At 38.9% G+C, this 15,534-nt stretch overlaps 1 protein-coding gene and 1 long non-coding RNA gene across 3 annotated transcripts; one reads left to right on the forward strand and one right to left on the reverse strand.

Moving 5' to 3' along the window:
* The first annotated feature begins 502 nt into the window (after nucleotides 1-502).
* On the forward strand, nucleotides 503-14,855 carry LOC103473303 (secretory carrier-associated membrane protein 1). Of its 2 annotated transcripts, none has more exons than XM_008423417.3 (9): nucleotides 503-839; nucleotides 7,407-7,484; nucleotides 8,511-8,618; nucleotides 8,931-9,042; nucleotides 9,860-9,988; nucleotides 12,064-12,223; nucleotides 12,309-12,410; nucleotides 12,697-12,814; nucleotides 12,886-14,855. In XM_008423417.3, exons 1-9 carry the CDS (start codon nucleotides 783-785, stop codon nucleotides 13,033-13,035), a joined length of 1,014 nt encoding a protein of 337 aa, XP_008421639.1. In that variant the 5' UTR covers nucleotides 503-782; the 3' UTR covers nucleotides 13,036-14,855. The 2 variants fall into 2 exon arrangements, with proteins under 2 accessions (XP_008421639.1, XP_008421640.1); XM_008423418.3 differs by lacking the exon at nucleotides 503-839 and adding an exon at nucleotides 5,918-6,248.
* Nucleotides 9,982-12,111, reverse strand: LOC103473302 (uncharacterized). The gene is made up of 3 exons (XR_534997.2): nucleotides 12,023-12,111; nucleotides 11,803-11,914; nucleotides 9,982-10,864 (listed from the first exon to the last, which is right to left on the reverse strand). It is a non-coding gene; the product is annotated as an uncharacterized LOC103473302 (long non-coding RNA).
* Nucleotides 14,856-15,534: the final 679 nt, after the last annotated feature.

The following is a 15,534-nucleotide window of genomic DNA, read 5'->3' on the forward strand; positions in this document are numbered from 1 at the left end:
ATTCCTAATGTGTAGATCTATGGCTGAAACGCCACGAGTTCGCCTGTTACTTGGGAAGCAACAAAGAGAACAAAATGCACAAATGTCGTAGGGAGCTATTCTACCAAGTGCCTTTCATGCCATCTTTGCTGAAATAATTTCGAAAGTAACTGGTTAAGTAACAATGTATCATTTGATTTGCAACATTTGTTATAAAAATGTTACTGTTCGTGTCATTTCTTATCCCCGCCCACTGACTCTGCTTGGTCAAAGCTCATTGATCAAAAATACATTCTTACAAATTAATTACTGACTCATTTGAGTAAACATTAACAAATGTATCTGTGTATATTTTTTCATCTTTGCCATCAGCAGTAAGTTAATAAACTTTCCAGATTCAAGAGGTTTTGAATAATACAATTAAAATCTGAAATATTTCCAAATTAAGAAGCAGACTTCGCTGCTTTTTTTTTTTCATGCTACTGGGAATTACATAATGCGCAAGAATCGCATCCTATTATGAGAACGCTCTTAGTGAATACTTTTTCCGTTCGTGTTTCTCCTCTGTGACGTTTTTGCACTTCCGCCTGACGTGTCCTCGTGTCGCGCTTGATCCGGTGTTCTCCTCCAGGATACTGTTTCTGGGACCGGTCAACATTTTCCCTCACCTCCACCTGTCAGCTGTTTCGTCGGCTGCCTCAGAGCCACTTCACCCGGCTTTCACGTTTAAATATTACCAGAACCACTAACACATTAGACGGACGTGGACGGAACCGACGTGAAGCTGTCCATTCAGCGGAAGAATGTCCGACTTCGACAGCAACCCATTCGCGGACCAGGACTTTAGCAACCCGTTTCAGGTAACACTGGCTGGCTAAGTTAGCTGCTGTAGCGTTAGCCGCTGTATTCATACAACATTTATAGCAACTACATGGCGACACGTAAGACGGGAGGAAAATTTGGCACCGACTGGGTTCTGTGAAGGGACTGGAATAGAACTACTTGAATTTGAAGCTTTATAGGAAATATAGAAATATAAAGCAGGTGTTAGCGCTAACTCAGACCGCAGCATCAACAGGTATATATATACGCATTTAGGTTTTCACGTTTGACTTGATTCATTTAATTTATACACTGAATCATATGTTTATATAGAAGCTTAACAAGATATTAAAAAGTTGAGTGATAAGCAGGAACTCAAAACAAAGCAGAGCTATGAGAGCATCTCGTCTTTTTATCAAAATGTATACAAAGAAGATGTATACATCGTCTTTGCACGGCTTGCGTTTGATCAGGTGCACTTTGACCTCTTAACCTCCTACCGTCCCTATAAATCATATCTGATGGTGCAAACATGCACAAATGGGCATCAATTGTTGGTTGGGGATGTTTTTGGTTAAAAAGAAATTTGTGACTGATTTAAGGAGAGGGCAAATTCCTAAAAGGGCTCCCACCCAGGGCCGGATTTAAAAGGATAAGGGCACCTGGGCTAGAGTTAGTTTTGGTGCCCTGTCCAAAAATAAATAAATAAAGCATTTTACTTATGCAAAGTACTGTGCACCAATAGATAGACTTCTACATTAGCAGGTTTGAAACGTCCCATGTAAAGATGGTTGGTCCCAAAAAGAAAATTATAGCTTCCAAATTTTCAAACATACATGTATTATATATGTATTATTACACATCCACATTTGTAAAGAATGTGGATGGGGAAAAATGAAGTCGTCGGCTGCTTACCGTAGTTGCTAGACCTGTTGTGGCTCAATATTGGTCCATATATTAGGCGCACCGGATTATAAGGTGCACTGTCGTCTTTACAGGAAATTGAAGGTTTTTAGGTGCGCCTTTTAGTGTGGAAAATGCGGTACTCTTATTGAAAATGAATAACTTTGAGTCTTATTCCCTCAGTAAAACCATACACATCGAACAGTGTTCAGGGTTTCCCCCAGAAAACCTGTTAAGCCCGGTGGTCGGGGCGTCAAGTCGGTTCACCGGCGGTGCACCGTGTTTTTGTATTAAAAGATGTTAAGTTGACAGGAAATGTAAAAGTATTACTGTGTAATTATATGTTACGGGAAAAGATCTCCAGTGAAATGCTATTTAAATAAACAACTAGTCTAAAAACAACAAATTTGCACATCTGTTTAATCCAAATTAAGTCAGTGGCTCCATCAGGCCCCGAAGGGCTTCAGGGCCCCATAAATGCTAATAATTTAAAACAGACCATAGATATATAACTGTAACACTTGTTTATTGAGATTATCAATGCTGTTAAATTTTATTCAATTGTTTAGGCATACATAAATTAAATTATTTTAAATTGTTTAACATTTTATATACAAGATTTTAAGGAGCTGGCAAGTTTACTTAGTAAATCTTCAAAGAACAATATTCATAGTTAGATTGTTTTGTTACCATAGCAACAATTTGATGATGTGAGTTTAATCTTTGAATTTACAAATACAAATTAGTAAACTTCGATAATAACTTATTGCTTTTTAGGCTGGCCAATTAAACTACTCCCTTCTGCCATATTTCACTAAATCTAACACAGAAGCTGTTAGAGGTGCTGATATTGTTTAGCAACAAAAGGGGCCCCTAAGTCAGATTCTGCTCCAGGCCTCACACAGCCTTGGACAGGCCCTGTAATCTGCTGCACTACGCAGAGATGAGCAACAAACGGGAGATTTCATTCAATGCTGCTAATGTGGCTTCAGTAGCTCTTCCATTTCGTGTCTGTTGAGTTTTTAATAAGCGTCACAGAAACTATTCTGGTTGTCGAGTTTATGGGACGAGTTTCTCAGATCTCTGTGTGGCCGCGCGTATTAACTCTAAGTAAACAACGCATTTGATATGGTTTGATGCATCGTGTAACCGGAAAAATACTACCAAGAATAATAAAATATAAAATCAGCGTGATGCCTGACTCCGAGAAGAGCGTTAAAGCTCCTCAGCGGGCTGAACCTGCATGATGAGGTTAGCGCTGCTCGTTATCCACAAACGCTCCGGCCAACCGGGACCATAAACTTTACAGGGAAGACAGACACAGAGCCACATGCTGGGCAGCGCGTTGAGATGTAAGCACCGCATATAATTGTTCGTTCACAAAGATAAATCATTCTCACTGCTCCACAACGCGACCTCTGAATTCGCTACAAGTTATTCCTGCGGTTCACATTGAGCTGCGCAACCAGAGCTAACGCGGCGGGCTTTAAACTCTTACCTAGAATTCTCTAAAGGATCATAATTCCTCAAAGTAGGTTGATGTAAATATCCATACAGCCTGTGTCCAGTTTGGGTGAAAGGAGGCGCGCCATCCGCGCTGAAGTAAAGCAGCGGCGATTCAAAGCGCACAGGCGCCAGCTGTGTGATTAGTACGCACGCTGTCGGGTTTAAATGCATAAACTATAAGCCTATCTATTATAAACCTGTCCTTTAGGAATAAATCTGCTCTGCTAGTGAAATGCTAAAAGATAAAGAGACGCTTGCAGCCCGGCTTTTAAAAAAAAACGATTCGATTATTATATATTTTTCTTTTTTTTCCTAGAAACGTAAACAGCAACGCTTAGCCTGGCGACGGGGCTAGTAAAGCATGGCGGTCCGCCAGGCTTATAATACACTGGGGGAAACCCTGGTGTTGTAGTATTCATGACCTTGTAGAGCTTATGTGTGGGTAAAGCAGTAAAATGTGTAAACTTACTATCTTCTTCGCAGTATCATCACGGTGTGTAATATTGCTTTTGAACAAGAACTGCTTGCTCGTTTTGTAGAATCTTATACTTTATTGCATGCAAATTATGGATTCCAACAATACTAAATAAAAAAAAGAAAAGAAGGAAATGGTGTTTAGTTGAAAAAAATATAACATTATTAGCCCATATTATTGCCATGGCATTTTGGATCCTGGTGCCTTTCTATAACAGAGGTCACAGCCAACAACGTGGAAAAACTTTGGATTCTTCGGACACTTTTCCCACATCTGTTGTTTTTAGGGAAGACACAATGTTTGGCTGCCTCTCTAACGTAACTGAACATGTACTAGATAGTTATGATAGTAATTATAATGATCAAATTAGTTCACATAATCATCTAACCTAATTCCTTTTTAACAGAAGAAGTTGCTTTTGAGTTTTGTCTGGTTTTAGATTGTCATTGTATGGTAATCTAAAGTATCAGTGTAATCACACACACAAAAAAAAATCTATTAAAAACCTGAAACATCATCAGATTGCTTTCATTATAAACAAAATTAGCAATTATTCCTACTGCCTCATAAATATTATGAACATGATATGGATAATTACAACTGTAAGAATTTAAATTATAGCACGTGTTATAATGTAGAAGTAAGAGAATAAACAACACTAAATTTAGCAGTTTACTATGCAGAATATAGTTTCATTTTACTGTTTTGCTCTTTATAGAGTAACTCTGAGGTTTAGCTTTTAGCTTGTTGCTTATAACGGTGTTACCTTGTCATGAGATGGGTGGCTCTCCCTTCGTTTTCCCTGCATAGCTCTTTTGATTTTTCACTATTATAAATATTTCAAAAATATCCTGATTTGTGTTTCTTGTATAGGTAAAGGAAAAGTGTACTATCCATACTTCAGCCAGCTGGCCAGCAGTGCACATCTCCATCCTGTCTCATTAAATTAAACTTAAAACCAGAAGAGTGGAAGAATAGGCCTGTCATGATAACAAATTTTGCTGGACGATAAATTGTCCTAGAAGCTATTGGGATAAATGATAATATTGTTCTTTTCAGACCATTTTCAAGTAATGTAATGCAAGAACACATTCTCAAATATCAGTAAATATTAAATTGTAATGGATATTTAAACACTGGAACTGGAAAACATTTTAAATATCCAAAATAGATAAGCAAAACAACAGAAACAGCAAATGGAATGATGAAGACTCTGTAAACAAAATTGTCCTTAAACAACATGAGCTAGTTGAGACTAAATCACCAGACTGAAGACTTTTTGCCATTCCAGTTTTTGATATAAAGAGAGAAAAGATTTGAAAAAAAAAACAAAAAACGATAAATCATGTAAATGGAAATTATTGAGCTCAATTTAATTTACCATGCCGTTTATTGATTTATTGCTCACTGCAACACACTGATGAACGGAAAATATTTGAAGACTTTTGTAACCGTGACATGATTTTCAGCTTTGAAAATTAATAGAATGTCGTCATCATCATCCGATGATGACCACATCATTCGTCATCATCGAATGATGGGTGATGATGACGAATGATGGGTACATTTTACTGGATAAATTAATGATTTACCCAGTAAATCACTAATTTCCTTCATTTCCCGATCCTGCGCTCTGCTGCCTCATGTCGGTCATCTGCTGGCTAACGCCATTACGCTCGGAGCCAGTGGCGCAAAAAGTGGGTATGCAGGGTATGCAACGCATAGGGGCGCAGCACCAGAGGGGGCGCCAAAACACCGTCTGGAGGGGGCGGCACGCCGATGTTTTCCCATACAGTTCAGCACGCCTTACGCTCCTTCACCTCTAGCACATAACGAGGTAAATGTAGCGAGTTTTACCTTTCACGTGTCGTCGCCTCGGGGGGGGGGGGGGGGTGGGGGGGGTTTGAGTGAGCGACGCTCCTTCACCCTGACATTCCTTCCCCCGGGGGGGGGGGGGGGCGCCGATCTATGTTTTCGCATCCACCTGAATAATGTGTAGTTGCGCCACTGCTCGGAGCAATCATCAATACTTCATGGAATCATATGGTGGCGTTATTGGCGACATATGGGACGAATTGACCCTCTGGTCTTTGACTGTTTTGTCCCATTTCTCAGAAAATAGGCTAATTAGAGTCTGTCAGATCTTTTTTTTTTTATGATGGAGATATCACATCACAACTCAGCGGCTTGCTCGGATCCAGGATATGGTAGAAATGTTTCTACATTAAAATCTGTCTCCATTGTTTCATGCAGCAGGCAGAGCGTGCCAGGTGATGATGTTCCAAAAGAAAAAAAAACACAGTTAATTTGCTTTGGGTGTGCGGAGCCAGGCAGTAGGACAGCATTAAATTTTAAACGCAGTGTACACTGAAAAATTAACGACAGCGCTCCGGTGACGCCTCATTTGCATGCATGCGGCAGCGGAATAGCTGCTGCGAGACATTCAAGAGTCCGGGAGAGACGGGACTGGGTAAGGCTGGCACTTCAGGAATAACCCAGATTGGATGTTTGTCTCCAGCAGCCATTTGAGTGACACTAGCGCGAGGCTAACCGGCAGCTCATGGTAAGCTAATTATGAAACAGGACGGTGACGATATAAATTCAACTGTTGCGTGCGGGGACGAATATTTTAATGCAATTACATGATTACTAGGGCTGTGCGATGTGGTTTAAAAATAAAGTCTTTCATTTTGTCAAATCATTTCCGGTTTTAATTAATTTTTGTTTGTTTCTGTTTTGGGGACCGGATACCTGTGACGCACGCGTCTGTGGGTCGCGCGCCTTACTCCTGCACCTCCGCCTTATCATTTTACCAAACGATAAAGTCTTAAAATTATGTGAAAAAAAATTATTTTGAGGGGGAAAACCCCCTCCGTTATCAGGAGCTCCTCAGTTCTGTTGTTTGTTCTTCGAAATAGATTCGTTTTCAGAATCGTTTCGAAGTTCTGCTACTGATAATTCAATGCTAATGTGTTAAACATTTCAATATTTCTATTTAGTATTAACGGTGAAATCTATGCATAAGTATAACTTGACAAGAACCTCAACATTCTTCATTAAATTTGTTTTTATTTTTTGTGTGTTGGTCTCCTAAAATTACTACATTATTCTTCTAATTTTACAAAGGTATTTGTGTAATACGAATTTATTCATGTTATAAAAAAACAAGAAATCTAATATACCATCATAGAGTTTACATGATTTGAAAGTCCAAATAGAAGCTGTAAAAGATGCTTGCCAAAGAACATGTTTGGCCAAATTGCGATTTTCCAAAAATGAAATCTTCAAAAAGCAAAATTTCGATTTATTGGTTAAATCAGATTTTTGCCCTGCCCTAAAAAAAAAAAAATATATATATATATATATATATATATATATATATATAAATTTTTTAATTTTTTTTCTCAGCTGTCATTTCTTAGCAATTGAGAGTTATGATAGTTTTGCAATTCAATAATTAGTTGAATTCTTGTGAGAAACGTGCCAGGTGATGCTTGTCTGTTTATTAGTCGGAAGCGATCAAAAGGATTTGCCCTCCTATTTGAACTTTTAGCTGCTGTCATGTGAAAATTGAGATTATCTTTTCTTTGACCTAAATATTAAATTATAGACTAGTTTGAACAAAGAGAGCTCTCATACCCTCTCTCATGTTACTTTTCAAAATCCAAATCTTGTGATATTTGAAAGCACTGCCACATGAAGCCAATTGTTTTCGTTTCAGGATCCATCGGTGACACAAGCAAGACAGACGGCCACTTCAGGGCTGGAGGAGTACAACCCCTTCACAGATGCCAAACCAGTGAGTCTTTGAACACTCATAGATTTGGATATACTGATAAATATCTATTTTTTTTCTCTGAATTGATCCTTGATGCTCACTTGTTCCAAGTTAAAACCTCACTTGTCATCTTCTCTTATGAAGTCACAGCACAAACAGGTTTAAAATTTAGATTATTTCTGCAGAAATGTTGATTCTATTAGGGCTGAAATGATTAATTGTTATTAATCGATAATTGAAATACTGGTCAACTAATTTAGTAGCTGATTAATCGTTAACTAGAGCAAACAGTCTCTAAAAAAAGACCATTTGCTGAAAAAAAAATAGCTACTCTCTTCATTTGGAGATTTATGATTTTGGCTACAATCATGCACATATGCCACTACAGATGAAAAATATAGAAAACAAGCAAAAACAAACTATAATGCTGAATGTATTCTTACAAAATGGATTTTTTAAAAATGTTTTGTGTTGATATTTTCTGTGAAATATTCCATCAGAATCAGTCATTTCAGTGTTTTCCTGGAGGGAAATGGTTCACCAAGTGTTTCAATGCAATGTTATCAGATTTTTACTGTCCTATTGGAAGAATTTATCTAAAACGAATTCAAGAAAAGATACTCAGCCATAGTTGAGATGTCACAAATCAGAGACTGACTTTACATTTTAAAAACAAGGACACAAATGGCTTCACATTTCTCCTCCATTAACGATTATCTTTGTATTGTTTTGCTGCTACAGCTGGTATCCTCCACTCCACGCAGCATTTCTTTTTATTGAATCTTTTTTTTAAATATCATTTTATTCATACAGTAATGTGCTGTACTTTTGAGGGGTTCTTTTTCTCATCACTAATTAACAGATCAGCATGTTCGCCATTTGAAGAAACATTAACTTCCACATTTACTTGCAGCAGTTTTGTTTTTGTTTTGTTTTTTTACTATAAACTTTTGCCATGTCACCTCCCTGTCCGGCAGTGTGAGATAGTGGCGATCTCACTAAAAATAGAAACTTAAATGGCTGTTTCCTCTTTGGCTTCCTGCGCAGAGCCCTGCAGGTGTGGCTCCCAGGAGTGCAGGCCCCGGGGCCTCCACACAGCCTGCCATCATGAGGGCCTCAGAGGAGCCTCCAGCCTACGCACAACCTCAGGCACAGGTACAACAATAAAAAAACTGCATGTTTGGTGTTTTAGTCATTTTTACGTTTTTGTAGTTTTGCTGCAGGTTTCCAGTGTGAGGAAGCCAAACAGCCCCCAGCATCACTGAGCCACTTCTATGCACTTCATAGAACAAAATCCCCAAACCTCTTTTGGCTGAAATTAGGCCATCTCGATGCTGCAGGAGGCAACATTTGTGAAGACAGAATTTAGTTCTAATCTGCAGGAGCAACAACAGAAAAACACAAAAGCAGAAGAACCCAAAACGTTTTCCGGCGTGTTGATGGATTCCTTCTGGATTGTGCTTGCAGGAGTCGTCAGGAGCAGCTTCTGAGCTTCTGCGGCGGCAGGAGGAGCTGGAGCGGAAGGCGGCAGAGCTGGACCGACGGGAGAGGGAGATGCAGACCCTCAGCGCGTCAGGAGGTCAGAGAGACGGAGGAGAAGAATCTGATGTTTTGTAATTGTACAAAAATATCTTTGCCAAACATTTATTTTACACACAAATGTCGTCTCTTTAGCAACAATAAGTTTTTTTGACAACTTGGTATAACTTAGATCATTTTTTTTTTCAAAATGGGAAATGGAAAAGTTTCTGACAAGGAAACAGAAGGGACCATCCAGCAAGAACTGCGGGGATGAAATAAAATTTGAAGTGATTAATATAAAACATGATCTTATAAAAACAGAACTGTCTACAGTCAGAAGCTTCTTCAAATTCGCTGTAATACAGAATACAGACTGCTACAGGAGATTTTTCCTGCCCACAGCCATCACCATCTACAGCAACACTTTGAAGTATTTTGAATTAATATGAGTTACAGTAAAATTTAATTTGAATAATCAAAAAAATTGATTGTGGTGAAAATCTTTATTGTCAGATAACATACTCTCACGTGAACAACAGATCATTAAAGTCATAACATTATATTAAAATGTTCCACCACAAAACTCTTGGCCAAGTAAAATCAGAAGGTATGAGGCAGCATTTATGCTAAATGAAAGTATTAATTATTAAATGGTGAATAAAAGTGAGGAAAAAAAAACATTCTTAAGGTTGATGTTCACATATATTGAAGCATCTTTTGTGGCTTTGGCTGTTTGGGGAGCCACAAAAAAGTTTGGAAACCTCCTGACTTACATGATCATATTGAGAATTAAACTATTCTCTGATCCTTCTTTACCTTTTAACTGTTTTTGTTACATTTTGAGCTTTTAATGAACTCTATGTTTATTGATTCAGGCAGGAAAAACAACTGGCCTCCTCTCCCGGAGAAGTTCCCAGTGGGGCCGTGTTTCTACCATGACATCACTGTGGATATTCCTGTCGACTTCCAGAAGACAGTCAAAATCATGTACTACCTCTGGATGTGTGAGTGGCTTCTCCCCTTTTAGGATTCACAAATCTTTAACACCTCCTTTTACACATCTAGGGCTGAAATGATCAATCAGATTAGTCGTGATGAATTGGTTATTGAAATAATCGTCAGCTTATTTAGTAATCGATTAATTGTTAACTGGAGTATTGGAGACTCTAAAAAAGGGCAAATTGCTGGAAGGACAAAACACTCAGAGCAGTTTAAGCATAAACTGTACAAAAATATTTATGATGATGAAAAAACCTTTGCCTGTAAACATATGCTACCCAAAACTTTTCCAGTGACTTAGTTTTAGCTTCCTCCTGTTCAGATTCACATGTATTAATAATGTTGTATTAAAAAAACTTTAAGAATATGCAGAATCTGCCAAGTTTTTAATTATTTAATTAATCGTCTGAATAATCGATAGATTAATCGATAACTGAAATAGACCTAAGTCAAATTGGTGACAAGATTTAAAAATTGATTTTCAGAAACAATCCTCTAGCAGTTTTTTTCTTCTAAGCCTGTCACTAATAGTCCCCCATACAAACTGCTCCAATAAAATACATGCAAGACTGTGCTTGTAAGATGAAAGAAACGAGAACAAAAGAAGTCCAGGGGTATGAATACTTTTTGCAAGGCACCGTATTGTTGTTATTGCCTTCACTGGAGGGTTATTTAAGTTAAACAGGGTCTCGGTTGTTTAGTCCAAGCGACTCTCCTCACCCCTGAATCTTGCAGCTGGTGTCTGAGTGTAAACTGGAAGATGAAGGACTTGGTGTGGAATTCAGTCGCCACATGACAAACACGTGTTGTGTGATCATGTGGTCCGATGAAAGGAGTGGGTCAGATGATTCCTTAAAGGTTGTTCTAGTCTACATCCAAACCTAAGAGAACAAGTCAGATTGGTATTCAGTAAAATGCTTGGTTAAGCCAACAACCTGGAGGTTTTTAAACAAAACAAAAACTGAGGAGCTTTAAACAGGAATCTCTCTTGAGTCTGTTCACCAGCAGCCTCGTGTTATATTCCACACCGTGATATGAAATCCCAGAGGCAGACAAACTGTGCTTTTAGTAGAGACGCCCAATAGGGCTCATAGAGCAAATGCTAATGAAAAATTAAGTGCGCCTGTTTTGTTTCCCAAACTGACTTGTTGAAATATTAACCATCCATTTTCTTCTGCCCACTAGGGATTATCGATCAATGAATTAATCTAAAGTTGATTGATTGTATCGTTCAACTAACAATTATTTGAGAAGCAGCTATTTTCTTGAAACTCTTGTTTTCTCTTGGATAAAGAGGGCCGACAGTATTTTCATATCATCAAGGGCTTAATTTTTCATAAGCTGTTTTGTTTTTGTTTATCAAATTTTAACATTATTTTGTGAGCTGTTAGAAATACTGACAGAAATTGTGGTTTTCTCACATGATTAAACTAACAGTACAGGATCTTATTGTGTTCTCCTGCTGTAGAGAAATAAAAGATGAAAAGAATCAAATCTACAAAGCTCTTAATTTCCCATGAACAGAGAGCTGTTCATACAGAAACAGTTGCTCTGGAAGAAAAGCTAAATCTTCGCTCCATGAAGTGTATTAACTCACGGCAAGCCTCAGAATCGACCTTGCTTATTGGCACCATGTTTTCGTAGCCCAGGAGTAATTCCTGAATGAGAAGTTGATGCTGCACCATCATGCAGGTCAGGTGAATGAGCGCTATTAAAAGTCTTAACTTTAAGAACTTGGTGAATGTTCATATTTTAAATATAACAGTATAAAGTGTTTTTTGCATCCTACACCGGACTTTGTTCAGACCGTTTCTCTTACCCATTATGCTACGACTCCGCCATCTTTATTCCTGTATCCACTGGCTCCACTTAAGAATGACCAGCGGTGCCCTCTCCTGGATGTAGGCCAAACTGCAACACTAAAAGAAGGCCTAAGCGGACATCATTAGTTAATCGACTAGAATTCATTCTGACCTAACAAACCATTAATTGATAGTTAATTGGAAGTCAATTAATTGTTTGCATCCCTAAAGTCTTACAGTTTCAGTAAACGCTCCTTCATCCTCCTCTCCTGTTTCAGTTCACGCAGGGACGCTGCTGGCCAACCTGGTGGGCTGCCTGGCCTGGTTCTGCGTGGACGCAACACGCGGAGTGGACTTTGGCTTGTCCATCCTCTGGGTGCTGCTTTTCACGCCTTGTTCTTTCGTCTGTTGGTACAGGCCGCTTTACGGAGCGTTCAGGTGAACAGATCTGGAAGAAAAGACAAACAGTACGAACAATGTTTCCTCTGTCTCACTCATGTTTTTCTCTTTGTTCTTCCTGCAGGAGCGACAGCTCTTTCAGATTTTTTGTCTTCTTCTTCGTGTACATCTGTCAGTTCGGCGTCTACGTCCTCCAGAGTATTGGGATTACTGGTTGGGGTGCGAGGTGAGACGATAAGGTCAACATTTTGTGTTTTCAGCAGAATGTATTTCACTTATACAGCAGGATTATGACTAAAAGTTTGTTTTTTTTACATTTCGTGAAGAAGGAAGTTGTTTTTTTTGTAATTTCCTTCAGTGGTTCTTTGTGGCAAAGTGTAAAGATAAACATGAGTATTTAGTGCAGGAAATGGCATGTTCTTTGGTTTCAGAGCTAGAATAAGTAGTGAAAAAAATGTCACCATGCGTCTGTAGAGTTATTAATGTTCTGTCGTGCTTTTCCTCCATCTTAGTGGCTGGATCTCGGCTTTGACTGGCCTGAACAAAAGCATCCCAGTGGGCATCCTAATGATCCTCATTGCAGCTCTCTTCACCTCCCTGGCTGTCCTGTCCCTTATTATGTTCAAGAAGGTAAGCCTCCAACCGATTCGTCAAACCTTTGTGAATGTAGCGGTCAAATTAACCCTCTGGTTGTTTTCCAGATCCACACGCTCTACCGTACCACTGGCGCCAGCTTCGAGAAGGCCCAGCAGGAGTTTGCCACGGGCGTCATGTCCAACAAGACGGTTCGGACGGCAGCTGCCAACGCCGCCTCCACGGCTGCACAAGGAGCGTTCAAAGAGCAAGTCTAATCAACGTGAAGAGCTCAGTCCCCTCCCACCTCCCTCTCTTATTGAGCCTCCCTCCAGCTGTCAGACGGAAACCGAGGAGGTTAACAAGCGGTCTTTGATCTAACATTCAACTACGATCTCAGCATTGGTGAGAAACAATCACCTGGAACGTTCCTGGGACCCGGCCGTGTTGCACACTCTGGAGCCTCCTCTTAACCACTTAACCGGTGTGCTCGACTTCCTCTGTGTGTGTGCGTGTGTGTGTGTGTGTGTGTGTGTGTGTGTGTGTGTGTGTGTGTGTGTGTGTGTGTGTGTGTGTGTGTGTGTGTGTGTGTGTGTGTGTGTGTGTGTGTGTGTGGCCAAGTTAATAAATGCTTGTGTGCCTTTTTGGATGTTTGCTGTTGCCTGTAGGATCAGGGGCAGATTTTTCCAACTCTCTCTGTCTTTGAGATCTTCGGGAAGTTATTTTTCCCTCTATTAACCACTTTGGAATACTTTGACCTCTCGTTCAAATCACTTGATATTAATGAGTTTATTACTGGGTGAAAAGAAAATGCAAAAATGTCTTCTGGTACTTTTAATCTATGCTAAAATCAAAAGTTGCATAACTTAAGACCAGGGGCCCCTAGTGGAGGGTCTGTGTATTTCTAAAAGATGGATGCTGTGCATTCTAGGTCATAACCTTGTATTTTTCCATCCTTGCTTTTTTTCCCCCTCCAAGTTTTAATGCAAATTCTGGAAGTCTTAAGGTCATTCGCCCAAAATCTTAAATGCTCCAATCAAGTCTGTGTTGCATTTTTATGCACAGTAGCTTAGCAAATTAAGGTAGAGCAAAAACATTAAATTGAAGAAACTTGTATCAGCAGCTGTAGTAGGAACAATGTCCTCTGGATGGCAGTGTTGATTAATCAGCAAACCACAAGTATCCATACAATCATGACTTCCTGTGTTCATCCAGGGGGTGGAGCCTATCACCTGTCCATCCTATCCTTTCCCCTTACTGTTATCTTTTTTTAGTATGTTAAGAAAACATGTTTGAAATATTTGATGTAATTTGCTTTGAAACTTTTCTCCTATTTTGTAACAGACCTTGAAAAAATGAACTATTTATCTTAGATTTTTCCTGACATGTTTTTTGCTTGTATCATTCAGCATGTTCTTTCCTTTGTGCAATCCAAAGAACATGGCACTTTAAATTTGGAAGTACAGCTCAGACTCCGATGAAGACATCAGTTATCAAGCATTGTCTGTGCATTTTATCTTCTAAAAGAAAAAAATATTTGAATATCTATTTTTCTAGAGATATTACAAGCCCCAAGGTGCTTTTCCATTGCTTGAATGTCTCCTCCATCACAGTTTGTTATGAAGTATCACAGCCGCATAAGCCTTTGAAAGAAGATGTATAACAAAACAAAAATAAGTCTTTATTTACTGTCCGTCTCCCATCAATGATGTTACTAAGCAACGAGAGGTCATTCATGAAAGAAGGGTATTTCTGCATGGTTCCTGCTAATATTTTTTTATTTATTTTTTGATCAATAATGTGGTAAAACTGAAAGAAGTGCTTAACTTTTATGCAGTGTGTTAATGTAGATGCACAGTGGCTTCAGGTTATTCCTTACAGTCGGCATGGTTTGATATATACACTGGAACTTAATTTATCTCTAAGCCATTTCTGATGACTAGAGGGGAGAGAAGGACTGTATGTATATTTTGTATGCTATCAGATGGTTTGGTGTCATTTTAAAATGCACACTGGTTTTACCTTCAGTCATGTGTTGAGTAGTTTGAGATTGAGTTTTGTATATTTATTGTTCTAATGAATAAAATTCTCCTTCTGTGTGGGTTCCATTGGGGTTTTTTTGCAGCCATTTCGACCTAAAGTAGTCTGCCTCTGTAAAATGCAAAAACAATTAAAAAGTGGACTTGTAGTATCAGCTAAATACCACAAGAGGTCACCAGTTTTCCACCAATGTCTGATTTGACGTTGGTGGATTTGACACCCGATTTATTATGAAGGGATTGAGAACAGTAATCATACGGAACACCATAATGTATGTGAAAGATTTTCATATGCATCATTATCTACACCTTTTCATTTCTCTGTCTCCATCTGTTCTTGTTTTACTGTATGCAATTTAAAGTCCTGAAAAGTTGCACTGGACACGGAGTGTAGCCTGAAACGACCGTAAACTATGATTTTATTTTTGGAACAAGGAATCGTGACTTTTTATATCGTTTGCTTTTTTTTTTTTGCTTGTTTAATCAATGTTTAGAAGTTTAATTTTGATTTTTCATGTTTTGCTTCAGTACATTAACATGAAATTTAATAGAGGTTGAGGTTTAGATTTGGACTGTTTTTGCACACTGTTTGGACTGGCAACTTGCATTGTGTTTCTACTGGAAACTGTCAGACCTGGTAATCCTGCTGAACAGGTGCACGTGTCATGTGCAATGTCGACATGGAGCTTCTACGGCCCACGTGCTTGGTCACACAGCGACATGAAACCGGCGTTCTGA

Source organism: Poecilia reticulata, chromosome 12 (assembly GCF_904066995.2).
Source record: "Poecilia reticulata chromosome 12, P_reticulata-male-v2, whole genome shotgun sequence".
NCBI lineage: Eukaryota > Metazoa > Chordata > Actinopteri > Cyprinodontiformes > Poeciliidae > Poecilia > Poecilia reticulata.